Source organism: Adiantum capillus-veneris, chromosome 5 (assembly GCF_014529385.1).
Source record: "Adiantum capillus-veneris isolate H3 chromosome 5, ASM1452938v2, whole genome shotgun sequence".
NCBI lineage: Eukaryota > Viridiplantae > Streptophyta > Polypodiopsida > Polypodiales > Pteridaceae > Adiantum > Adiantum capillus-veneris.
Window position 1 is genome coordinate 134447763 of NC_140935.1, and position 27445 is coordinate 134475207.

At 41.7% G+C, this 27445-nt stretch overlaps 1 protein-coding gene across 5 annotated transcripts in view; it reads right to left on the reverse strand.

The window, feature by feature from the left end:
- Positions 1 to 9501: 9501 nt before the first annotated feature.
- CDPMEK (4-(cytidine 5'-phospho)-2-C-methyl-D-erithritol kinase) overlaps positions 9502 to 27445 on the reverse strand; it is a 39953-nt gene continuing 22009 nt past the window's right edge. For 2 of the 5 annotated variants that reach the window (XM_086512882.1, XM_086512881.1), the window contains exons 2-11: positions 13661 to 13740; positions 13456 to 13560; positions 11932 to 11979; positions 11453 to 11509; positions 11138 to 11338; positions 10952 to 11041; positions 10397 to 10496; positions 10187 to 10286; positions 9999 to 10084; positions 9502 to 9917 (exon numbers count right to left, since the gene is read on the reverse strand). In XM_086512882.1, coding sequence (XP_086369008.1) covers positions 9814 to 9917; positions 9999 to 10084; positions 10187 to 10286; positions 10397 to 10496; positions 10952 to 11041; positions 11138 to 11338; positions 11453 to 11509; positions 11932 to 11979; positions 13456 to 13560; positions 13661 to 13738 — 969 coding nt within the window. In that variant the 5' untranslated portion in view covers positions 13739 to 13740 and the 3' untranslated portion in view covers positions 9502 to 9813. The remainder of the gene's footprint in view (positions 9918 to 9998; positions 10085 to 10186; positions 10287 to 10396; positions 10497 to 10951; positions 11042 to 11137; positions 11339 to 11452; positions 11510 to 11931; positions 11980 to 13455; positions 13561 to 13660; positions 13741 to 27445) is intronic. The other 3 variants (XM_086512878.1, XM_086512879.1, XM_086512880.1) reach the window with 3 other exon arrangements.

Sequence of the window (27445 nt, forward strand, 5' to 3'; positions counted from 1 at the left end):
AAGTAAAGTAGAGCAAGGCGCTCTAATTCTCTCATTAGACAATGTGTCTAATTCCTAGATAGTAGATTCTGGGGTTTCATTCCATGCAACACTGCACAAGCAGCATTTCCAAGATTACACCAAAGGTAATTATGGGTATGTATAGATGATGAATCTTGTGAAATTATCAACAAAGGTACAGTTTGTGTCAAAGCTACTAATGGAAATGAATGGAAGCTTAAAGATGTTAGGCATGTTCCTTCTCTTTGCAAAAAATTGATCTCTACAGGATAATTGGATGATGAAGGTCACAACATTTTATTCGGAAACAAACGTTGGAAGATCTCAAAGGGATCTTCGGTGGTTTCCAAAGGAGAAAATGTTGGTACACTCTACTTGTGTATTGTCAGCACACAATCTTCAACTTGTGCAATAGCTACAAAAGTCGACAGTGCGGTGTGGCCAAAGGAATGCAAATCCTTCAATCGAAGAAGATTCTACCAGCTTTGAAAGAAGTGGACTTAGAGTTTTGTGAAGGTTGTGTTTACGATAAACAAAAGAGGGTAAAATTTCAAAAGTCAAGAAATGAAAGAAAAAATAAATTTCTTGAATTGGTTCATTTTGATGTTTGGGGTCATGCAAGTACACCATCCCTTGGTGGCTCGTTGTATGTAACATTCATAGATGATGCAACTAGGAAAACATGGTTTTATGTAATGAAGAATAAATCCGATGTGTTTTTCATATTTCAAAGATGGAAAGTCTTTGTGGAGAATGAAGCAGGTACCAAGGTTAAATGTCCCAGATCCACCAATGGAGGTGAATACTGTAGCCAAGCTTTTGAAAACTTCTGTGCTAGCAATGGCATTTGGAGGCAAAGGACAACCCCAAAGAGACCTCAACAAAATGGAATTTTGGAAAGGATGAGCGGGACAATCATGGAGCGAGCACGAAGCATGCAGCTACATGCAGGCCTACCACTTGAGCTTTGGACGGAAGAAGTAAGTACGTTTGTATACTTAATCAATCGATCACCTTCAACGGCATTGGATGGGGAAGATCCAGAGGACAGGTAAAACGGTGAATTATGCATTTTTCAAAGTGTTTGGGTGCGAGGCTTTCATGCACATAAATAGAAGCCTAAGGTCAAAGTTAGATGCAAAGTCCAAAAAGTGTTTCTTCATTGGATATGGAGAAGTTGACTTTGGGTATTGCCTATGGAATCCTGAAGATGGTAAAATCTTTAGAAGTAAGGATGTAATTTTTAATGAATAAAATATGTACAAAGATTACTTGTTGAAAAGAAAACAAACAAAAGACACAAGTGATGAGTACATGGAGCTTGAGGACGGTGAAGACTCAAGGAGTGCAAACGGTGACAATGTGCAACAACGTCAACCAAATGAGGAGCCTCAACCTATGCCCCAAAGATCTACGAGAGCAAGTAGACCACCAAAAATGTTTGTTTCTTCCTTCAACCATCTCTTGGTCTCAGATTCTGGAGAGCCAGAATCATATGAAGAAGCTATGCAACACGAATCCAAAGAAGAATGGATGAAGAGCATGCAAGTGGAGATGGACTCATTACATTGTAACCAAATATGCGAGTTGGTTGAGTTGCCTAAAGGTAAGAGGGCATTACAGAACAAATGGGTGTATAAGTTAAAGGAAGAAGAAGGTGGGAAGAAAAGGTACAAGTAAGGTATTGACTTCAATGAAATATTTTTTCATGTTGTAAAAATGAACTCAATTAGGCTTGTCTTAATCCTTGTGGCTGCTCATGATTTAAATCTTGAGCAAATGGATGTAAATATAGCATTCCCTCATGGTGACTTAGAGGAGTAAATTTACATGCTTCAACCAAAGGAATATGAAGTAAAAGGTAAGGAGAAAATGGTTTGCAGATTAAAGAAGAGCTTGTAAGTTTTAAAGAAAGCATCAAGACAGTGGTACTTGAAGTTCTATCAATGGATGTTAGATCATGGATTCAGAAGATGTAACTCAGATCATTGCATCTACACAAAGAATTTGAGAGATGGGAAGTTCATCATTCTAATGTTGTATGTTGATGACATGATGATTGCAAGTGCTAATATGCAGGACATCAAAGACCTAAAAGAGGAATTGTCTAAATCTTTTTCAATGAAAGATTTAGGTGCTCCAAAATGGATACTTGGTATGAAGATATCAAGAGACATGGCAAAAAAGACAGTACTATCTCAAGAGGATTAAATCTCAAGAAGGTACTAGAAAGGTTTGCAATGCAAGATGCAAAATTGATTTCTACACCTCTGGCTAGTCACTTTAAACTAACCAAGGATATGTGTCCAAAGGCGCAAGAGAGGATAGCCTATATGTCTAAAGTTTCATATACTGTAGTGGTAGGTTCTCTAATGTATGCTACGGTCTGTACAAGGTCAGACATTGCACATGCAGTGGGAGTTGTAAGTAGACTCATGGATAATCCAGGTAAAGAGCACTGGCAAGCTGTGAAATGGATACTTAGGTATCTAAAAGGGATAACAACAAATACTTTGTATTTTGGAGGCACTGATATTTTCTTGCAAGGGTTTGTTGATGCAGATATGGCAGGTGACAAAGATATCCAAAGGATCACTACTGGCTATGTCTTCACAGTTGGAGGCACAACAGTAAGCTGGGTTTAAAAGCTGCAGAAAGAGGTCTCACTTTCTACCACAGAAACAGAATATGTAGCAATGACGGAGGCAAGCAAAGAGATTATGTGGCTTCACAGATTCTTGGAGGAGCTTGGATACAAGCGAGACAATTGTGTCTTGTACAGTGACAGTCAAAGCGCCATTCATCTTGCAAAAAATTAAGCCTTTCACTCAAGGACAAAGCACATTGAGGTGAGATATCACTTCATACGTACTCTTTTGGAAGAGGGACAGCTAAATCTAGGAAAGGTGCACATAAGTGAAAATCCTACAGACATTTTTACAAAGGTAGTCAACAAGGAGAAGTTGAGCTTTTGCTCATCTTCAATTAGCATTCAAAAATAAGAATCCAGGAAGGAAAGCAGTCTCACAGGTTTGGCGTGGAGATTAGTCTCCAAGTGGGAAATTGTTAAGTTTGAAGCCTAATTTACCCCTTGTAATTTTTTGTATTATTCACAGCCAGTCTCAAATTCACAGCCAAAATATTCCTTTTTCACCGGAATATTATGATTGGACGGCACCCGAAAAGTGGTCGAAAAACGACCGGTCGGTTGGCCGATTGGCCGGTGGCCGATAGCCGGTTTCAAGACAGACTTGTCTTCTCAAGGGCGGCCATGCCACACATGGGCACATTGGAGAGTCCAACTTGGATTTGTCTACACAAGGGGCTACACGCGGCTACCTCTCAAGAGAGAGGGCAGCCCTTTTGGCCTATAAAAGGAGACCTCTTCTACACACAAAATGCACTATGGTGCATTGTGAAGTTTATTCAACAAGGTGGGTGTGAGGTGGTGAGAGTGAATCAAGGCGAGAGCTCTATAAAGGGTATAATCCCTTTGTAACCTACCTCTTGTTTGAAGTACTAAAGCCATTGAGTGGCTGCTTTCCCGTGGATGTAGCCCACATTGGGTGAACCACGTATATCATGTGCTCTCTCTCTCTCTCTCTCTCTCTCTCTCTACTCTACTCTACTCTATAATGTCTCGTATGTGAAATTTTTTCTCTCTCCCCATTAATTAAGCAAGCTACCCTACTATCTATTTAGCTACGTCCTATTTCCTAACAACCAGGTAGTCCCCCACAAAATTGTTGATTTTGTTAGGAGAAGTTTATCTTTTGGTAAACGATAGCTTTGAGGTATAAATCCCAAAACTTGTCCACATACTTGTGGATAGACTCATTGGGACCTAGCTTCAAACTTTGCCATTCGGTAAGCACTGTCTTTGATGTCGCTTGCAAGAAATTGCTTCATTATGGAAACTCTTAGAGTTTTCCATGTATTGGGAGCTTTGCCATTACCTCGTAGACTAGCCCACCATTTTCGGGCAGATTTATGAAAATGCATAGCTACATGACATAGCTTGGAGGACTCCGTGAAGCCCTCATCTCCAAAGGCCACATCAAATTGTTGGATAAAGGCCAAGACTTTGTCCGTAGCACCAAAGGTGTCATTGTAGGTGAGAAAAGGGATGTTCTTTCCTCCCTTCTTGAACTTCTTAAGCTTGTAGGACCTTTTCCAAGCAGCATAGGATTTGCAATGTCCTCCCCTCATGTATTCTCTAGGAGAAAAACCGTTCCTTTGATCAGAAGAGGAGGAAGATGATGAAGATGGAGAAGAGGGTGACCTCTTTATCGCCTTTTTCTTTGTTTGATTCCTCTCTTCCCTCTTAGAATGACGAGGAGAAGGACTATATGACGATCTTTTCCTCTTGGGAGGATTTGGGGATCGTCGAGGCCACCATCTTCGTGGAGTCACATCTTCCGAAGAATTTGGAGATTCACTTTTTTCTCTTTCATAGGGTCCCTCCTCTTCTCCCACCGGAGAGAGTCTTCTTTTGGAAGTCTCTACAAGAGGCTTCCTAAGCTCTCTCTCCTATTGGGGAGTTTGGAGAATCCCATGAGTGTGAAGTTGTTGGTTAACTTCGGCGTGCAAGGCAGGGTTGCCCATAGCTTGTTGCAACCTAGTAACAAGATAGTTCACAAATATGGGGGCATCACTAATAGCACCTTCATGTGCAAAATCAAAGTTGTCAATATTCATTCTACTCTCTTTATTATTCTTAGCCATGCTAACTAAATTTATATCTATGTTACTTTGTGCTTTGGCAAATTAAATCTCTAGTTGCTACTCTTTTTTACTTTTGAAAATTAGCTCAAGCACCCACACCAAAGGCAAGCCCCAAAAGACTCCATTATTAAGTCTCCCAACGGTGTACCTCGAACTAAGTTCTTTTCAACTGGGATAATAAATCCCTATCCCACTTACCCTCTTGCAATGAACAAGTCCAACCTTTTATGGAAAACTTAAGGACCTCTCTGCTTAAGTAAGAAAACAGAAACCAATAGCTCTGATACCAATGGAACGAAATATGGCTATAACATTGATTGTAGCGAAATTAAAATAACAATAGTGAGCATTTCCTTAAGAGAATTCTTAAAGAGAATAAGGAGAGCACTTGATTAAAGGAGCAAAATGAACATTATACCTAATTAGCTTGGCATGAACAATACTTGTAAAAGAGAGAGACAACTAGAGAAATTGACAACAGTTGAGGACCATATTTACTTGGATCCGGTCTCCCCTCCAAAAGGCTATTGTAGTGTAGATTCTCCCATGAAGAGAGACATGGTGATACATGCTTTCTGTTCCTTGAGACCTTGTTGATGCAATGAATATGGTAAACTTCATGCACCAAATTTATGCCCGTAACTACCTTGCAAACACATTAACTTGTCCCCGTCCTCAATCCCAAGACCTCAAACACCTTCAAAGGTGGAGAGAGCTAGCACGGAGTGAGGGAAGGGAAGAGGAAGAAGAAGTAGCATACAAGAAAGAAGTACTTTCCTCACCATAGATTACTCTTGGAACTCAGCTTAGCATAATAATATAGATGGTAGAGAAGATAAGCATGCCATTGAAGCTTGACTCTTGGTTGGATTTGTATTCCATAGCCAAGAGGTGTTGGTATAGGCTCTCTACTTCGCAAGCTTGGAGAAGGAGATGGAGTTCTCGTGCGACACCATGAGAGAGTGTGTAAGTGTGGGAGAATGAGCCAAAATGAGTCCCCTCCTTGCCTAGATCGACTTGCTTGAGGTGATTGTCGTGTTTGATGGCTAAGGGGCTTGAGGTGCTTGACATGCTTCATGACTAAGATACTTGAGGTTCTTGAGGTGTTCAAAGTCAAGCATGACTTCTACAAAGGAGGGGGCGAGCGGTAAAGGTAGGGGCATGAGAGAGAACACACACACACACACACACACACACACACACACACACACACACACACACTCAAGGGAAGCCCAAGACTTAAAGAGGCAATAAGAACACATGTCAAGCACCTACTCATGTTGCCCTCATGGTGTGCTTGAATCCTATTGGATGGCCTTTAGGGAGGTCTAATGAGAATTTAGATGCATTTAATTAATTAAATAAGGTCTCTCTCTCTCTCTCTCTCTCTCTCACTCTCACTCTCACACACACACACACACACACACACACACACACACAAAAGGGGAAAGAAGGACACTTGTCCAAATGCTACCCCTATTGCTTGAAATGACCATAGCCTGTGATTGGCCATGCTTGGCAAGGGCCAATAGTGATCAAAAGCTTGAGTAGAGAGAGAGAGAGAGAGAGAGAGAGAGAGAGAGAGAGAGAGAGAGAGACAAAGGTTTAAAGTACCTAAAGGTCCTAAGTCTGAGGACTTTTAACACTAACATTTGGAGGTCTTTAATGAAGCTAACCCTAAGGTCTTTCAAGGCCCAATATCTGTTCATTGCTCTTTGATAGACTATCTCCTTTTGGACCCTTAATGAGAGGTAGCCTTCTCTCCTTTTTGGTCCCATGTTGAGATAGATCTAAAAGCATAGATTAGTTCAATATGAGAAAAATCATTTGGGATAGGTGGATATTAGATTTTATGACATTACTTGCACCGGCTCTCTTGACATAGATTTTATTGCCACCTCCTACCAACCATTATTTGTTTCCATCTCTCGTGTTGGGATGAAAGATATGTATGTGTTTTAACAATTTCCATAAGAGTTTGCAACTATCTAGATGCATTCATATGCAAAAATCCTGTAGAAGTGGACGAACAAAAAGTGCCATTTGATAAGACCCTCGTATTGCATATGTCGGGGAGAGTTGTGTACGATTGAGTGTTGCACTATGACTGCACTAAGTACATATAGTTGTAGGGAGTTTGAGGTGAGATTTGCATCAAGTATGCATTGGGGATGCATGCGAGAAGTGTGTGATCTAGTTCCTCCTGGGGTGGGTAATGCAAGGAGGAGTTTCCTAGCTTGTTGCTACGAGTCCTCTCTATTGTTTCCAGTATATGTGGTGCATCAATTAGGTGGCCATGGTGATGCCTATGTGTGGCTCTTGTTTGACGGTACGTGGCCTTGCTCGACCATGTTTCATGGATAATATTTGGAAGGGATAAGCTCTGGTTGTTGAGCTATATCGGGTCTTTGATGAGCTTGGGACCTTTTTTAATAGTGGATCATGGCATTCTCACTAGCACTACACTGGTGGCTCTTCCCAAATTCCCATTGTGTGATTGGTTGTTGCCCCAAAGTTCCATTTTATGATTGGCTGTTTCACATCTGTTTTTCATTTTGGGTCTCTCTCAGTGTATCCTCTTCAAAGGGTGCGCACATGAGCTGAGAGCTGGAGGTAGAAGTTGTTTCCGGTTTTTGAGGGGCACTGCCGCTATGCTCTTCTCCCTCACAAGAAACTTCCACAAGTAGTGAGTTTCACTCACACAATGGACTTAGCAAGCAGGGAAATTGGAACGCAATGGAAAACTACATACTCTTACCTTGAAGGAATATGTTTAAGGCTATTGGTATGGTCATCTTGTAAGGCATATCAGTGCAGTTTCTCCAGCGAGGAGCATTTGTTTCGGTATGCAAAGCTTTGTGTGAGAGTGTGTCTGAGAACAAAGGCTTAGATGTTCCTATCCCTAATGAGGCAAGTTTGTCTTGATAAATTCTCTAGGTAAAATGACCACTGGAGATTTGTAATGGTTTTCTTATTCTACTATACTCAACCACTTGCGTGCCTTGTAAGAGGCGTCTTATCCACTCTAGGAACAAGCATCCATGTTGTTAATCTAATTGTCCATGTGTGCTCGGTTACCCATCTCTCCATCTTTAATAACTTTGCTTACGGTCTTGGTCTTGTGTAAGCCTAATTAAACTCTTACAATGCAACATTCTAGTCTCTCTCATCTATGTAAATCTCTCTTAAGCCAAATCCAACAATGATTTCTTATTGAAACAAAGACCCAAAAAAAGGAAGCCCAAGATTCCATTGTGTTGAGACCATAAAAGAGAGATGGAATTGGTCCCTTCATTGATACCAACCATAAACTACCCTCCTTTTGGCACACAACTGCAATGTAATATTGCCACAATTAAGGAGCACTATTCTTAACAAGGTAAAGACTCAGGAGAGTAGCGTTGGTATTTTAAAACAAAAAGTTGACAAGGAAATCTTTGAGTCTTAAATGAAGGGACCATTAACAAACTAAAATATGTCTTTTTAGTTTGTTAATGGTCCTAAAAAATTAAAAGGTATTCCTAATGGCTTCAAAAAAATTAAAAGTGTTCCTAATTCAAAGATTCCACTCAAAAACAAGAAAAACAATGCATTAATCTATAGCACATAATGATGGGCAATGTCGAAGCACATAGATTTGCAACAATATTACCTAAGAAAGATGAATACAAAATTGAGAGAGAGAGAGAGAGAGAGAGAGAGAGAGAGAGAGAGAGACACTAAAGAGAACTTAGAAGAAAACGTTGAAAGAAAAATGAAATAGTAAAGAAACACCTATTTATATGAACACAAAAGGTCTTTTGACTTTCCATCTTCATTCGTCTTTTGACTTTCCACCTTCATCTATCTTTTCATTCCTTAAACTCACCCTTCACTTAGGCACTTCATTTGCTTTAAAAGAATTTATTTACTTTAGAGATTGGGGAGACCTAATAGGTCTTTTTAAAACAAAAAGTTGAAAACGAAGTCATACAACCCTTCAATGAAGGGACCCATTTACAAACTAAAATATTGGATTCAAAATGTGTACGTCTTTCTCCTTGTTCTCTAAGTAACGTATGCCAACAAGGTGCACCTTGCTTTTACCTATTTTAACTAACACACTTCATGACAATTTGAGATAAGGAGGAGGAGAAGACAAAAAAATTTATTAGAGAGACCTCAAAGATCTATCCCTAGACTCAACACCTAATGATCAACTCCTCAATAATTTTGGTCCTCTATAGTTAGTCTTCAAGATAGCCCTGTACTAGAGAAGCTCAATTAAATAGTTCCCCATATATAAAAGTAAGGTTGTGTCCACATAATGGTTACTCTTAAAGATAGCCCTACAGTGTGCAACAGATTAAGAGCTACTCTCAATTGACGTCCTTCTCGTCTTTGAACAGATCACTCTGCAGAAATAAAAAATCCTTGCAATCCACAACAAAAAGCTAAAGGTCTTCTACCATGAAGGCAATCCTAAAGGGTGGCAAACACCCAACACATACACTTTGCAATCTTTTGAGAGACCAAAAACAAAGCTACAGCCAACCAATTACAATGTCAAACCAAAAGCATATGCAACTTGGGAGTCACAAGATACAAGGCTGGTGGGTAACTGAAAGGTAAGGGACAGGAACAAATATAATTGAGATCCAAAAGGATTTATGAGGATAATAGTGTAAATCGATCTCATTAAAACATATACAGCAATTAAGCCAGCTCGTCATTGGCCAAAAGCACGAAATTGTCCAGATTCTGATATACCAGGTTCTTCTGATTCAAAGAAGGATGGAAGGAACAGGATGCCATTTATAACTGTGTCAATTTACAAGCACATTAGCACCTAGAGTCTTGCATTAAGGGTACATGTAGGAGTTCATTTTAAGTGCTTTCGAGCACATCAGAGGAGTACAAATACATTATGGCCAATGGTAGTGTACGTACGCTTCATCCAAAAGATTAAACAAACAGGGATGCGTTTTCTACCTAGTCTTGCTCTTGCAGGATTGTGTCAAATGCTATTTGAGGTGATCTATTGTCAAGATTAGGGTTTTCTGATTTAACCCTGAAGAATTTCTTCAATATCATAGGTCCAAGCTTTCGTCATCTGCAAGCTTCTGATGCACCTATTTCTCCGAATTCAATGGAGCATTCAGAGATAACTTTCTGATACCATTCGTTCTCTTTCCTTCTCAAGAAAAACACATCTGTGCCATCGATAATATACCACATTGTCATCATCAGGCATACAAGCCAAAAAAAAAAAAGACACAATGCATAATATGGACCTGAAGTGAAAACTTCTTGGTATTCGTCCTCTTCGTATATGAATTGAGGCGCTTCACTATCACCGACCCCCACAATTGTACTACCACTGCTCAGAGAGAGTAAGAAAACCAAAGGTTTAATACGCATCATGGTCAAGTGAGAGAGAAAGAAAGAGATTATAGAAATGATCGTTGAGTGCACCCCTCACCTCCCAGACATAAACACAGCTTGATATCTACCCCTGCTTGTAGCTGCAATCCTCTCCTTTAAGGCCTTTAAGGATGGCAAGACGTTGAACGCAGGGGGCTCTGCCCAAAATGGAAACATATAAAAGCTCTCGCAAGAGTATCTGACAATCTGTAAATACATGATGACCATAAACATGCATTAAACATTGCTATGATTCAAGTTCAGTTACCAAGGTCGTTTATGCACAGATCCTGGGAGATTCCTCTTGACATTATCTCTTGCAGCAACTTTCTTGGATCAGCAGAACTGGCTTGATCGAGTCGGAAATGCTGGAAGATTATACATTTCCAAAAAAGTTAATAACCTTCGGTTCAGGTTTCCGATCACACGGCATTTTCCTATTGCAAAACTTAATGAATGCTGTCTCTTCTCTGAAGAGTAAAAAACCATAAACATGATCTACTGTGGAGTTAATGTGAGTTAACATCACAACTTAGACATCTGGCTGCAGAACCATGCAAATTACATAATAGCCGGAAATGTGGCCACACGGCATAACAAAGATGATAAAAAATTCATTTTGTGTAGAAAAAGCAACTTAGCTTCAGTCTAATTATTCAGAACTGAAGCACCTACGTAATAATGTTGCCTTTACTCAAATTGCATTAGAAGCAGGTTAAAGTCATTCTTCAAAATGATCCCAAAAAAGGACCATGATGTCCTAGGCTACGGCACGCTGTACTCAAATGGGCTGAGCATCGTACAACCAATAAACAGCCCTTACCTTGTACACTTCTGCAGTTGAGCACTCTTCTTTTGGCTTTATGAGAACCATCGGTATATCCAAAGACAATGGTGGTATGTCCTCTACAATCTGCAAAAGATCAAATTCACTTGAAACAATGATTCCGCACATTTTGATGTCTGAGAACCTCATAGAAGTGCACTTCCTATACAAAGAAAAACAAACCTCTCCTCTCCCTGTACAGTAAGCCGCGCCTTTTGAAAAGAAAAAGGGTATGTCAGACCCAATCTCTCCCGACCACTCTTGCAGTTCTTTTTCCCCCACAAGATTACCACTTAAATGGTTTGCAGCCCAAAGAGCAGTTGCTGCGTTCCCACTACCTCCTCCAAGCCCTGCACCTGTGGGCACTTTTTTGTCCAGATGTATCTACAGACAATCTTAGACCGGTCATTGAGCTGTTGCTTGAACAAGGTAACACATTCATTCCTGATGGATAAAACACAAGCTAGTCTTAAAGAATTTAGGTGCCAAAAATGATACCCAAAAGTACGTATTTGAACCCGTCTTCTTGCGGAATAGATTCAGGGCCTTAATAATCTGCACAGGTACACAAGAAGCACTAAGGTTAAACTTTTGTCAAGCATAGGAGAAAGCAATTCACTCTATCGGCAAGAAGAGAAAAACAAAAAATCTTTTTTGTGGTGGTGATGGTTTTTTTCTTTTTACGGAAGACGTGCAAGGGCCGGGGGGGGGGGGGGGGGGGGGTGGGGGGGGATGTAGGGAGCCAGTATATGAAAGGATGAGTAGGAAAATTTACCTCACACTGGTCTGACACCTACTACTACAATTATATTCCAAAAGGAAAAGAACCAAATTATCTTCTCAAACACGCAGAATTTTTTTCTGACAAGAAATTTTTTGGGTTTGGAAAAAGAGGATGCTATGATGATGAGCAAGAGGATGCTATGTATTGTATGTATGGATAGCAGCTTAATCCTAAGTAAAGATAGAGTCTTCACCTGATCCCAAATAAATAAGACAACAGATTCGTTAGCCTTGAATACGTACTGCAAGTGTCAATGAACCTATCAGGTGTTATCCATGTCCTTCTAAAACCTTTCTAACTTATACCTACCATCCATGTAGTGTTAAACATCCATGTACTGTTAAATATCAACAAGTATCCATTCTTAGAACAGTAAGCAATAGATGAAAGTGACATGTGTGTGTGTTGTCCACGCGCATTTATATGCATATGTATATGTACATGTGTGTGTGTGTGTGCGGGCACGTGCGCCGACCAATCGACCCAAAGTTCAGAAATAGAACCTCTTGCCGCTTTTTGGCTTGAATCTACCTAAGCAAGCAATTTTGCTCCTCCCATCTACCTCAGAAGATACTGGTTTGAGGTCATGCAAGAGTAGAAAAGCCTTCACTCCTCTACCCAATCACCAAAGACAAGCTAGTGACCCAAACAGAGAGTCTTTTGCTATCTTTGGCCTGAACTCAGCCTACCAAGCACAAATAACTCATCTGTCATTGTCATATAAGTCATAGATTTTCCATCCTTACCTTAAAACTATACTTGGACTGAATGTTGTCGATTTGAGAGATTGTTTCGACTGGATTGTTCACAAGCCTGGAACTTGAGCAGCAAAATGAGGTTGTTGACCCTGGATCTCCAACTATAGTATTATGTTTAGAGCTAGACACAGATGGCTTGAAGAAACAGCTGATCAAGTATAATAAGGCCCCATTTTAGTAGAAGCCAGTTTTTCGGTGTTTGGCATTTGAAATTACCCTCATAATGTGTTGAGGGCCCACCTGGAGCAATTACCTTTTGACATACAGAACCTTCAAATGGCTATGCCTCTTCTGCTGGACTAGTGGAAGTCTTAAGAAAGTTTGATATGAGGTGACAGAATGTGCCCCATCACCCAGGCAATGGGTATCTATATATGCTAAGCCAGGTAAAAGCCCTAACCTCATGATTGAATCTAGACTCTCTCTCAATGGGGGTGTTAGTACGTGTTTATTTTATCGCCAATCACGATACTGGACGTCCCTCCGTCATATTTATGGCCAACAAGGAAACAGCAACAAAAGTAGAAACGAAATGGGAAACTGACAAAAATTGAAGTTTCAGGTACTTCTGGGTAGCTATAGGACTCAAGGGAAACAGAAATGGAAATGGAAACGGCCACAGTATAGGAAATGGGGAACCGGGGAAAAAGTCCAGTTTCGGGGAGTTTCGGATAACTCCTGTCATTAGTTTAAACAATAAACCTGGAATGAGAGAGAAACATGAAAGAAAATGAAATGGCATGTGTTATTGACATTTGCAAAAGCCAAAAATGACCTATGACACCAAAAGTTACCAACCGTCATATGTGTGATACAACTGTCTGGAACAAAAATGAATAAATAAAAACTAGGAAAGATGCTGTATATAGATGGGATGTAACAATTGGGGGGGGGGGGGGGGGGGGGGGGGGGGGGGGGGGGGGGGGGGGGGGGGGGGGGGAGAGAGAGAGAGAGAGAACCAAATTCCTGTCATCCAGAGGAATTCCTCGAGCATTTGTTGTTAGGGAATCTTTTGTAGTTGAAGGTGAAACAGAAAACTTAAGAATGTCACCTAAGCTGACGACCTATCAAATCAATAGAGGTATTTTAATTCAACCTGCAAAGCACATTTCCTCTTTGGAGAAGGGCATCAAAATAAAACTAAAAGCCAAAGAATTTACGTACATGAAACAAGGAAGCCAAATCATGGTATCCATCTGGTCTTTTGTTCGTGATTCTAAGGAAGATATTTATCTGCAGCATCACTGGAAAATAATAAAACCTTTGCCACAGAAAAGGCTTGGACAAGTGCAACGGAAGTTAAAACATATGTCCCAAATACAATACTAAACACGCACTATCTCATTTAGTATCGCAGACCAGTTATGAAGTATGTTCAAAGAGAAGCTGCCAACTGGTTACATGTTTCGTGGTCATCATCAAGACATGCCCCATTGAAATGATAACAAAAAGATTCCCATAAATTTGCCCAACACCACACACAAACACACACACAGTCACAGAGTGGAGTGGCTCCAAAGACTGGCCTCCTTTCGGTATTTCTTTATTATAATTTATTACCTTGCAAACGTCAACTCCCCGAGGGCCCAGGTCTCCGAGACTTTGCGTCCAAATGCCCCAAAAGAATGGCCCTTAGGACACTTCAAAACAATACAAGCAATTGTTGGGTTAAAGGCCCAAATGGCCATCCCAAATGACCCTTTTTGTGTATAGTTTTTAAAGGTTACTAACCTTTGGCCAAGTTCACATTGAACTTGGCCATTAACTTAAAAATGGTCCTATACTTTAATAAAGGGAATGAGAGCCCAATTCACTCTCAACTTATTCCCCTACAAGAATCGTGCAGCCTCTCTCTCTCTCCTACTTCGACCTCTCACGTCCCCATCTCTGCACACCAACGCCTCCTCTCCAAGGCTCAAGTCTTGCACATCTCCTCGTTCTCTATCACTTGCAGACATTGCTGCGCACTCATCAAACTGATACCAGAGCAAATTTTAGGGTTTGCTTCCAAACCTGCAAATGCTGATTTTCAGCCAAGGAGGTCAACTTTCACGCGAGGTTTTGCAATTTTATCGCCAAAGGACTCGTCCCCAAACGCTAGACGGTTCCCGACTAGTCAAATTGACCTAAAACAGACTGAAATTAGGTCAAAATCAATAAATTACAGGTTATGATAGGAAAATACAGGTTTTGCAAATCATGTATTAAGGTGAGGGAACATCTTTACTAGGTCCTCGCTACCCGAAAACAAAGAAATTTCTGAAAAACAGGTCCCAAAACAGGTCAAATTTCAGATTTACGCAGGTTTTGCAAGTGTATTTTCGATGCATCTACATTGAAGAAAGTGCAAATTGATGCAATTTATGCACATTTGACAAGTTTTGGCTATGTATGACCATTTGTGGCTCAATTTTCTGCAATTTGATGCTACAAATTGGGGCTTTTGCTCATACATGCTTCTAAAGGCTGTGCATTAGCCTTATGTATGTCCTGTGAGGCTAAAAACAACTAAAATTGTTGTTTTTAAGCACAAATTCACTTGCTGAAATTCCCTGCGCAGAAATTTTAGAAATTGTTTTTTTTGCCTAAATTAACCCATTTTGCCCCAAATTGCTCCTGTGACAATTTGGAGCTGTAGTGCACACTTCTGTGGTTATACTCCGGTTTTGGTGCATTTTGCCCAAAAATTCAGCGTATTAGCCCTCTTATTCGTGCATCTATGGCCTCATCTTCTTTGGATGTGAAGAATCTCTTCGAGATTAGGAGGTTCGATGGAACAAGTTTCGACCTTTGGAAAGACAAGATCTAGGGAATCCTATTTCTTAAGGATTGTGAAGGGATACTTGAACAGGTAAAGCCACAGGATATGTCGGATGAAGCATGGGTTAGCCTGAACAGGAAGGCAGTTACATACATCAAAATGGCCATGACCTATGAGACAGTCATTGATTTGAAAGGTCTCACAAATGCTTTTAATGTGTGGGAGAAGTTAAAGGCGATGTATGAGAATACAACGCCTGTCAACCAAGTGCATTTGATGCGAAACTTGTTGGCATGCAGCTAGATGAGTCCAAGAGCGCTACAGAGCACTTGTCGTTGTTTACAGGTACTTTGTCGCAGTTACAGGATTCAGGTTTGCCTCCTTTTGATGATAAGCTGAAAGCTATCTTCTTGCTTATGACCTTACCTGATTCATGGAAAACATTGGTGGTTTCATTGTCGAATAACCCCAATTTGACCTTTAATGGTGTTAGGGGTTCTATCTTGAATGAGGAAATCAAGAGGAAAGCAGGTGGAGAGGGAGGCAGCTCTGCCAACATGGTTAGAGGCAGGACAAAGAAGAAGAAATGTCTATGCACAAAGATGTAAGAGTGAAAGTTTCCAAGCAGTTCTCACATCTCGTTCGTACTCCTAGGTCAACCAACAAGAAATAAAGAGCCGTTTGAACTTCAACCACTTGGTCGGGGCTTCTTTCCTCAAAAGAAGAGTGGACCACAATGTTCGAGCATTTCCCTTTAAAAATGATGTTGCCCTCCTGATCTTCGAGTGCTCTGAGTAATGCCCTTCGGAGGAGGCTATGTCAAACTACTGAATGAAAGCCAAAGCCCTCGGAGCATCACGGAATCCAGAAAAGGATTCAAATTTCACTGACTTTCCATCTTTAAATTCCTTTGTCTTCTTGTTCTCATCTTCGAGGAAATCATACTAGTTGGCTCTGTAAAAGTGTTTCTTCTTTGCATAAAACATGTGATCGTCGGAGTCCGAACTGTCAAAGGATGACTCCTCCGTATAACTATCAAAAACTGGTCGGAATCTGATCTTCTTTGCCTTTCGCCTGTTCTTTGTTTCGCTTTGCTTCTTGCCCTTTCTGTCCTCCTCGCTTGGGTCAGAAGAGGAAGAGCTAGAACTATCGGAAGCAGAGGAAGAAGAACTGGGTAGTCCTTCAAAACGCATTGTCGGCATCATAAAATTCAATTATTTTGGCACTTTGTTCCTGTTTTGAAGAGGTTATCTGACAATTGTGCGTGGTGGTGCATCTTTACTTTCTCTCTTCTCCCACAGCTAGCAACCCGATGCTGACCCGCCTCACATTTCGAACACATCCCTCGACACCTGGTGAACCCGACGCAAAACCAAGCCGGGGTGAAAAAATAGTTGAAGCCTATGTCTACACCGCAAGAGGCAGCCATGCAGCAAATGATGTAGCAGTTTGCAGAGCAGCAACAAGCTGCCCAACAGCAACATAATCTGCAAGAGCGGATTTGTAAAGCTCGACAAAATGTTACAGAGAGGTTGCAGCGGTTTGAAGGCCGAGATATTCCAAAATTTTGCAATCTTTATGAGCAGTCTAAGATAATGGAGTTAAAAACCAGAACTCAGTGCAAGGATTTCATCTGATTGCAATGCCGGAACTTAGGACCCGGATTAAAGAAATTCAGGCGGCTCAAGGACCAAATTGGCAGGACTTCAAGAAGGCGCTGCAAGAGGAATATTTTCTGGTAGATTCTCACAGGGTGACCAGACAGAGTTTTATGAAGTGGGTGCAGAAGAAGAGTAAAAATTTATCTGCACGAGAACTGTTACAAGAATTTGAAAAGAAGTTTGATCAGTTGTCAACAGCAGAACAACATTCTTTGAAGGATCAGAAGGTGGAATTGTTTATTCAAGTTGCTCATTCACGACTTCAAAAGAATTTGGTGCAATGTTAGGTGCAGCGGAATGAATGTTGTATTTTCTCAAGATTAGTGATTTTTATTGCTCAAGGTTCCTTTTAGTTCTTTGGGGAAAGAGAGAGCTTTCCGTCTTGTAGAGTGTTGTGGTCACGAACAAAGTGAGTGGATATTGTGCGTGCAAGTGAATGAAACTGAGAGAAGGAGAGAGAAGAGATACGACACCCGAGAGGTTGTAAAACCCTCCTCCGAAGGCCCCACTCTCGTCGGCGAGAGTGGTCTATTCTTTGATTGCACAAAGGTGTACAATGCCTACGCGATGGACTATGCAACTTGGTCTATGCCGATGACGACGACGATGACGACGACGATGGCTGAAATCTTAGATCTTCTAATCGCTGAATTTCGGGACTGTTTCGATGGCTGAAAATGACTGTTTTGGCTGCGTTTTCTTGGCTGAAAAATGAGGTTTCTTAGGGCTGAAAACTGATGGTCTTTAAGGGCTGAATCTGCTACACTTTAGGTGAATAATGCCGGTCTTAATTTGCTGCTGAAATCCAAAAACGCCAGGGGCTGAAATTGATCCTTCTGTCGCCGGGGTTCTGCAAATGCAAAAACGCTAGGCTGATCTACTGTGTCGTGATGACGTCGAGGCTGATCTGCTGTGCACAAATCGCCAAGGCTGATCTGATGCAAAAACGCTAGGTCTTCTGTGGAGAAAACGCTAGAGTAGTCGCGGAGGTTGGTCTTACTGAGAAGTTGCCTCTTGAGCAAGGTGCTCCTGCTGCCTCTTCTGCCATTTAGTGCTAACTTGGGTTTGCTTATATATTAACTTAGCAAAATTGCCCTACCTACTTTTGTTGGAAAGTCACTTAAAAATAACAAGTGAAAATACCAATAAATAGAAAAAGGCTAAATGCACTGGAAAATTCCCTTAACTCATGCTAATGGATTCTGATGGGAATTCCGATGATCATGCTGTGTGCAACCGGAGGATATGCATCTATGCTAAGTGACTGGGCATGCAGGGTCTACGAATAGACTCACAAAAGTGTCAGATCACTGCTAATCTAAACTTGACTTGACTGATGGGAACCCTGCTATGGTGTAGCTTGTCCACGGACACAGGATTGGGATGTGTCACGTGACATCCCCTCCTTTTCAAAGTGAGGTACTGGTACCGAACTGTATGGCGTCGAGGGAGATCGCCAACAGCATCCGGAATCCTGGAAGGGACTCTTCGCCGGCCCACTCTGATCTTCAGAATGATCATCACTCGAAGCGGAATGGATACTTTGCTTGGAGGTGATGAGCATGAGAGAGGCGAAGAAGAATTTTTCCCACCAGGAGGTTTTTCCGACCCTTCTCCATATACAACAAAGATTGTACGAACTGCTATGGAGGAGCAGAAAGAAAGGCTTACGAAGAACGAAGGGCAGCCATAGATCGTGAATACAAAGAAGGAATGGCAACCATAGCGCGTGAGAGCAAGCAAGCACGCTTGGAAGCCAAAGCAAGAGAAGCAGAATTTGATCGCGAGAACAAAGAAATGCAAGCCAAGTTTGATCGCGAGAACAAAGCAATAAGGCAAGAGATGTTGCGACTCTTTTCTCGAATACAGGCACGGATGCAACAAGATCGGGAAAAGGAGACTCTCTCAGTCTCTTCTTCTCCCAAGCATGACACACAGGATTTGCATGATTGTGTGAAGCATGATGATGATTTGATTGACAATGACTTACATGATGATTTGAATGACAAGGATAAGCATGATGATTTGGATGCCAATGATTTGGATGACAATGACAAGCATGATGATTTGCATGATCAAGATGTGATTTCTCACAAGCATGTGAGTTGCATGAAGAAGATGTGATTGTTCACAAGGATGATGTGTTAGTTGATGCTTTTTCTAGCGAAGCTAACCTCGTTGTAGATTCGATCAATCACGAAAAAGCGATCTTGGCTTTCGAGTCGAGGTCCAAAGAACCCCCACAGGACGATTCGATCATTCAGGACGAACCGATCTTGGCTCTCGAGCCTTGGTCCAAAGAACCCTCACGGGAAGTATTGTGTGTTCGCATGATTGATACGCACGCATTGTTCGAGTGTTTTATTCGTGACGGTTTCCTGTATTTTAGTCAGCATCGTTATGTGATCCCTTTTACTAGGCATGACATATTGTATGTTGAGCACGAATGTATGCGGATTGTTCATGAAAAGTTGAAAAGTTTGTATGTAAGGAAGTCATATTCCATGTCTCTTCCTTGGCATGACACAGTTTCTGAACGAGCACATGATAGTGTGAGCACCAAGCATGGATATTTCCATTGTGATTTGCCACAATTGATTGATTTCGATCAAACAGAAAAGATTCGGCCACATTGTTTGCATGTGTTTGATGAACGGGTTGTAACTCCGTCTCTATGTTCATCTACATTGCATACACAGTCTTTAGAGAAGACAATATTTTTTTCCTTCACTTTACATGGAATGGGTATTTTCATGGTTTTGTGTTGGAGATGGTTTCAGGAATTTTCAGCCATGGAGATTCTTGAAGATGGCAGAAGCAGGACTATAGACGAAGTTGAAGCAAGAAAGGAGATTCAGAAGACTTTGTGTCGCTTTTGGCGCGGCCCAAGGAAGCAAGCGTTGCAGACTTTTATGAAGTTCAAGTACCGCACGACCCACACATCAGGGGTTCTTGTGGGTTCTTAAGTTCACGAGGAACTTGGGTTCTTGCGGGTCTTGGGTCCGGAAGTTCACGAGGAACTTGGGTTCTTGGGGGTCTTGGGTTCTTGAGGTTCTTGAGGTCCTTGATTCGTGAGAATCTTGGATTCTTGAGGTTCTTGAGGTTTTCTTTCGCTTGCAAATCGCGTTGGAGAAGGATCTTCTCTTCACCCGAGTTCTACTCTTTTGTACGGGCGCACCCCTTGGCGGCCTTGGGCTCACACCAAGGTTGCTTTTTCCCACCTCACGTCGATTGGCCGGCCGCTAAGTGCACGGTCCTCTCTCAATGAGTGAAAAGAGACACAAGAGGAGGCTGGACAAGCCCTTCTTTCTTGGGATTCCTGTCACTCTTCAACAAAACACGATTAGGAATCGCCACGCCCAAGTAAACTTGGGTTCGTGCGATCGCAACAAGCAAAAAAATTTCTTGTGGTTCTTGTGGTTCTTTCCTTGAGTAATGCAGAACACTTCCAAAGCTCTGATACCAATGTTAGGTGCAGCGGAATGAATGTTGTATTTTCTCAAGATTAGTGATCTTTATTGCTCAAGGTTCCTTTTAGTTCTTTGGGGAAAGAGAGAGCTTTCCGTCTTGTAGAGTGTTGTGGTCACAAACAAAGTGAGTGGATATTGTGCGTGCAAGTGAATGAGACTGAGAGAAAGAGAGAGAAGAGATACGACACCCGAGAGGTTGTAAAACCCTCCTCCGAAGGCCCCACTCTCGTCGGCGAGAGTGGTCTATTCTTTGATTGCACAAAGGTGTACAATGCGTATGCAATGGACTATGCAACTTGGTCTATGCCGATGACGACGACGGTGACGACGACGACGATGACGACGATGACGACGACGATGGCTGAAATCTGAGATCTTCTAATCGCTGAATTTCGGGACTGTTTCGGTGGCTGAAAATGACTTTTGGCTGTGTTTTCTTGGCTGAAAAATGAGGTTTCTTAGGGCTGAAAACTGATGGTCTTTACGGGCTGAATCTGCTACACTTTAGGTGAATAATGCCGGCCTTAATTTGCTGCTGAAATCCAAAAACGCCAGGGGCTGAAATTGGTCCTTCTGTCGCGGGATTCTGCAAATGCAAAAACGCTAGGCTGATCTGCTATGTCGTGATGACGCCGGGGCTGATCTGCTGTGCACAAATCGCCAAGGCTGATCTGATGCAAAAACGCTAGGTCTTCTGTGGAGAAAACGCTAGAGTAGTCGCGGAGGTTGGTCTTGCTGAGAAGTTGCCTGTTGAGCAAGGTGCTCCTGCTGTCTCTTTTGCCATTTAGTGCTAACTTGGGTTTGCTTATATATTAACTTAGTAAAATTGCCCTACCTACTTTTGTTGGAAAGTCAGTTAAAAATAAAAAGTGAAAATACCAATAAATAGGAAAATAGGCTAAATGCACTGGAAAATTCCCTTAACTCATGCTAATGGATTCTGATGGGAATTCTGATGATCATGCTGTGTGCAACCGGAGGATATGCATCTATGCTAAGTGACTGGGCATGCACGGTCTACGAATAGACTCACAAAAGTGTCAGATCACTGCTAATCTAAACTTGACTTGACTGACGGGAACCCTGCTATGGTGTAGCTTGTCCACGGACACATAGGGTTGGGATGTGTCACGTGACATGCAATTATTCGAGGACCCGGCAAGAGAACTAGGGTTGACATCAGATTGGAAAATAGTCTTTGAAGCGGTGAATATGATTGTAAAACGACATAAGCGAGTTGACAAGCAGATCGTGGTCGAGGTAATAGATGATGCTAAAGAAGAGATTAACGAGAAATCACCCTCGACAGTATCCAAGGTGGAGGGGCCTGTTCTCGACGATCTGGTAAAAGTATTCAAGAGCTAAATTTAAATTTCAAAACTGTTAAATTTGAAGGGTTAGCTGCAAAAGCGTCTACTTCTGAACCTAAGCAGCAGCAGCCACCACGTCAAAATTGGAATAATCGATGCATGTGGTGCGATAGTGAAGACCATAGATATGTGAAAGAGTGTGATGAGTTTGATAAAGCTTACAAGAAGAATATGGTTTTTTAGAAAGACAGGAAGATTCATCTCAGGGCAACAGGAGAGATGCTCTGCTTAAACTTTGGCAGGGACGGCATGAAGAAGCTAGTGGAAGAAATACAACATAATGATGCTCTTGTGGAAGCAGCTACATATGGGCTGCAGGTTTGCGGTAAGGGAGATGATGAAGGTACAAGTGTAAAGGGCAAACTATGGCCATATGCTTTAAAGACAGCAGAAGCAGGTAAGGTAATGTACGGGAAGTTACGACAAGTAGGGAATTCAATTCGAGAAACTACTGGGTAGACCGATCCAGTAGATTTCTTTCGGTATATGCATATATTGCTAAAGCTCAGGCCAATGAAGCTATGGTGGAAGAGAAGCGAAAAAGGGATCAAGAGGTTGCTGGGACGTCAAAAAGGCCATCGAGATCTAGCAGCAAGAAAGAAGGGCCTGCTCCTGAAGTGGTTATGGAGGAGGCTCCGAAGGACAAAAGCAAGGTAAGCGTAAGGGACCCTAGTATAAACTTTAAATCTGATATTGAATTGGCTACAGATCTGAAGAAGGTTTTTGAAGAGCGTATCCTGAATAGTAAAGTGGCGCTCACATTGGGAGATATTTTGGGAATTTTCAAGCGCGAGTTCCATGAAGAGATCATCCACATTATAAAAAGGAAGCGACAGATACCAAGTGAGCAAGAGCCAGTATCAATTAAGAGCCAAGTGGTTCGACACATTGAAGCAATTTTGGATGATTATGAAGAATATTTAGCAGATCTTGAAGAAGAAGAGTCAAAGCCTGTGGTGGTTTCAAATCCGATTATACCCGAGGTAAGAAGCATGCATTTTAATGACGGGGAAGACGATGAAACTATACCCAAGAGTCATTTTTCAAGGACTCATTCGGCAAGAGCAACGACTGAATCTATGGTAAACCTTGGCGACATTGAGAAGCCGGTCTTGGCCATTATAGACCATGATTCAGAAATCAATCTTATGGCAAAGAGTTTGCACCAGAAGGGGAAGTGGCCTATTGATGTGGACCACATTTGGCGGATACGAGCTGCCAACATGCTTCCAGGCGATCTTTATGGTGCATGTGCAAACGTCAAGGTAACTATTAGGGATGCCTGTGATGAGCAAAACTTTTTTATACAGGAGCATTTCTCCTACCCACTAATTTTGGGACAGCCCTATATTACGGCTGTGCGAATGGAAACCAAGGTGCTAGATGATGGTTCGGCCTATGCCAGGGTACGTAGCCGAGATGGCAAGAAAGCGGTTCAATTTTTGACTGCTTGTGTTGACCATGCCAGGAATAAAGACAGTTTACGTGATTGTCCAATGCCAAAGATACGCAAAGAGTTTAAAGAACACAGGTTTGCTCAGGATTTTCTTGGGCTGCCACTATAAAGCGGGACTATGGTGGCACAAGTGAGGAGAAGTTCTCGCAAAGGGAAACCTTCTCTTCGGGGTTTTTGGGATTGACATCTGAAGGTTCGGTATCTTACAGAAAATTTAATGATTTACCTAAGTGAGAGAAACAATATGTTTCAAGTATTCCAAGTGAATTGGAGGGATGTGATGTGCTTGAACCAGATGATGTGATTTCAGGAATCTTTGAAGAGATTTCTTATGTTGACACTATGTCAGAGCTTGAGGATATCAAGCAAAACAGATTACAAAGTGGAACTGAAGTTGTTAAAGTGCACTCAATGGACATGTATGAAGAGCTGGACATATACGAGGCACTTATGCATATTGAGGATGACTTGGGTAAAGCAGTTGAAGCACAGGTAGAGACGAAGTACAAGACAGTTGCAAAGAAAGTGAGACAGTGGCTATACCTCTACCAGAAGGAAGTGATGGGGTGATTAAAGAAGCTTCTCAACAACCTATGCTCAAGAATCCAAAGAACATTGGGCATAATTTACCACGGAGACATTGCACCAGCTAAAGGTTGGAGATGGTTTCCTCAACGAAGAGGAAATCAAGTGCTTTCAAGGTATGCTCGAAAACACGGTAAAGCTTTTGCTTTTGAGCCAAGTGAGATTGGGTGTGTAGATCCAAGTGTTGTTTCACCTATAGTTATTTTCACTGTTCCTCACATGCCATGGAGCTTACATCCTATTCCAGTTCCTAAAGCTCACTTGCCAAAACTTATCTATTTACTTAATGAGAATATACAAATGGGAATTTTGGAACCATCATGTGCGCCATACTCCAATCTTTGGTTCACTGTTCCAAAGAAAAATGGTACTTTAAGGTTCATACAGGACATGCAACCGGTTAACAAGGTAACAATCCGCAATGTGGGTACTGGCCCAATTGTGGATGAATTTGCTGAGGCCTTTGCAGGTAGGTCAATTTACTCTATGGGTGATCTTTACTCTGGATATGATCAATTTCGGTTAGCTTTGGAGAGCAGGGATCTTACTTTGATGCGTACACCTCTCGGGTTGGTAAGGATGTGCACTCTGTCACAGGGTGCTCCTGATTCTATAGCTCATATGATGAACGGCATGAAAAAGGTATTAAGGGACTTTATCTCTCATGTTACTATGCCTTTCATTGATGATCTACCAATAAAGGATGTGAGGAAGGCTTGAAAGACAAGGTAAAATATCAGAGGGGGTGTCGACAGTTTGTTGCTCAACATATTGCTAACTGTGATGCTATTTTGTCCAGGCTAGAAGAAGTTAACACTTTCAGCGAAAAAATCAACTTTTGGTGCTAAAGAGGTTCTAATTGTGGGGCATGTGCAGTCTAGAAGGTAGAAGGCCAAGTCCGGCTTAAGTTGAAGCTATTCAAAAGATGAAGGAAACGTTCTCTTCGATTACTGAAGCTCGTCGGTTTCTAGGTGCATGTGTATTCTATCTTATTTGGCTGCCACATTTTGCTCATGTTGATGAAGTGCTTTATCAATTGCTAAGGAAAGGAAAGAGATCTGTTTGGGAAGAAGTCCATAGGCTATCAAGAAGCTAAAGCAAATGCTTCTCGAGGCTCCTACCTTGAGGAAGGTTGATTACAAATGTGGAAGGCCAGTAATCTTAACAGTCGACACTAGCCCGACAGGTATTGGGTGGGCTATAGGTCAAGATGATGATGGAGGACATAGATATGCAGTTCGATTTGGAGCAAAGGTGCTCAATGTTCGTCAACAAAGCTACCCACAGGTTAAGAGAGAACTTTGGGGCGTTGCTACTACTCTTAAGGTCTGAAAAAGAATATTTTATTGGAGCTTCAATCGTGGTAGAGACAGATTGCTTGCCATTGATAGGGATGATTGCCAACTGCTCTACTCCGGACATTGCCATGCTACGATGGATAGCTTATATTAAGTCTCTTAACCCTGAATTTTGTCATATTGCAGGTAGAGATAATCCTGTCGCAGATATGTTATCAAGGGCTAGATTTGAAGATGAAGAAGAGATGCTTACCACGAGTGATGATGTTGGCTTGAAGTTCTATACATCTTCTTATCTACATGCAAATTGTGGTAGTATTGCTCATATTTTTGAGGTATTTTCTGAGGGGTTCTATGATGCAATGGCTTTTGATCGGTCGCTACCTTAGCACTCTTACTAAGCATGAAGGATGGACAGATCAAGAGTATAAAAGGATCATAAAGAAGGCTTGCGGCTATTTTCTTAAGGATGGACATTTATGGAAGCAATCAAAGCGCTCTAGAGGGGTACCGCAATGGGCATTGGGTTGTTTGTGATAAAGCGACTCAGCAGCAGGTTATCAAAGAATTTCATGAAAGTTTATGGGCTGGACACAGAGGAGTCTAGGCAACTTTTGTCAAGATTAAGGATCGTTACTGGTGGAAAGGTATGTATAAAGATGTGGCTCACTTTGTGGAGACATGCTTAATATGCCCACAGTATTCTAATGTGCGACATTGAGATGGATTGCATCCCACCTATCCACTGGCTATGCACTACAAGTGGGTGGTGGACCTGATTACCATGCCAGTAGGAGTGTGGCAGATGAGGTATATTGTTCTTGCCAAAGAAGATCTTACTAACCAGGTTGAAGGCAGAGCTTTGCGTACCAAAGCTACCAATTCAGTATGCAAATTCTTGCTTGAAGATGTGATTTCCAGGTATGGATGTGTTGGTAAAATTGCTGCTCACAGAGGAGAGTTGGATGCAGATGAAGCTCGTGATTTCCTTTGCTTGGTTGGGCATTAAACTGGCTCTCATTACAGCATACAATCCAGAAGGGAATGGAAAAAGTGAAAGAGGGCATCCGCCTATTGTTAAAGCTTTAGCAAAGGCATGCCAGGGACATATTGGTGATTGGCCTAAACTCCTACCATTTGCTTTATGGGTTGATCGAACTACACATAGTTCTGTTACAGGTTTTATGCCATTTGAGCTAATGTATGGGCAAAAACCCATTATGCCTACAGAGGAAGCGGTTATTTCTTGGACCATAATGCCATGGGAAGAAGGTATATACCTAGATGAATCCAAGATAAGTCCAAATTCACCCTTAAAGGAAAGTGCAAGGTATAGACCCATGGTAGTCACCCACAAGACAATATAACCATCAGCTCCATCATGCATAGTATTGACTAAATACCACGACATCCCCACTAACGTCGTCAGTGCCCAATAGTGGGTGTAGAACTAGGTACTAACATATGCTCCCAAACACAACACACACCACACGCACACACATGAGCATACATCAACACAAAGTTCAGTGTACTGAGTTTCTGTCATGACTCCGGAGATCAAGGGCAGACTCGGCCATAATGAAGCCTAGCACTAAAAGAAGCATTAAATCGAAAAATTAGCACAAAAATGAGGTATTTGATAGCGCATACTCACCACAAAAGATAGAAAGAATTAGCACAATATCAACTGGTCGTAACTCGGACGAAAACTTTACAGTGTGAAGTCTGCATGTCTGCTATACGGCTAAAAAATATACCTAGATGAATCCAGGATAAGCCCAGATTCACCCTTAAAGGAAAGTGCAAGGTATAGACCCATGGTAGTCACCCACAAGACAATATAACCATCAGCTCCATCATGCATAGTATTGACTACATACCACGACATCCCCACTAACGTCGTCAATGCCCAATAGTGGGTGTAGGACTAGGTACTAACATATGCTCCCAAACACAACACACACCACACGCACGCACACATGAGCATACATCAACACAAAGTTCAGCGTACTGAGTTTCTGTTATGACTCCGGAGATCAAGGGCAGACTCAACCATAATGAAGCCTAGCACTAAAAGAAGCATTAAATCGAAAACATTAGCACAAAAATGAGGTAGTTGATAGGGCATACGCACCACAAAAGATAGAAAGAATTAGCACAATATCAACAGGTCGTAACTCAAACGAAAACTTCACAGTGTGAAGTCTGCATGTCCGCTATACGACCAAAATATATACCTAGATGAATCCAGGATAAGCCCAGATGTCACAAGACAGGAATCACGTGCCAATAGTAAAGAACAGACTGAACAGACTTTTAGCACTTCAATAACAACTGAATTGAGAGAG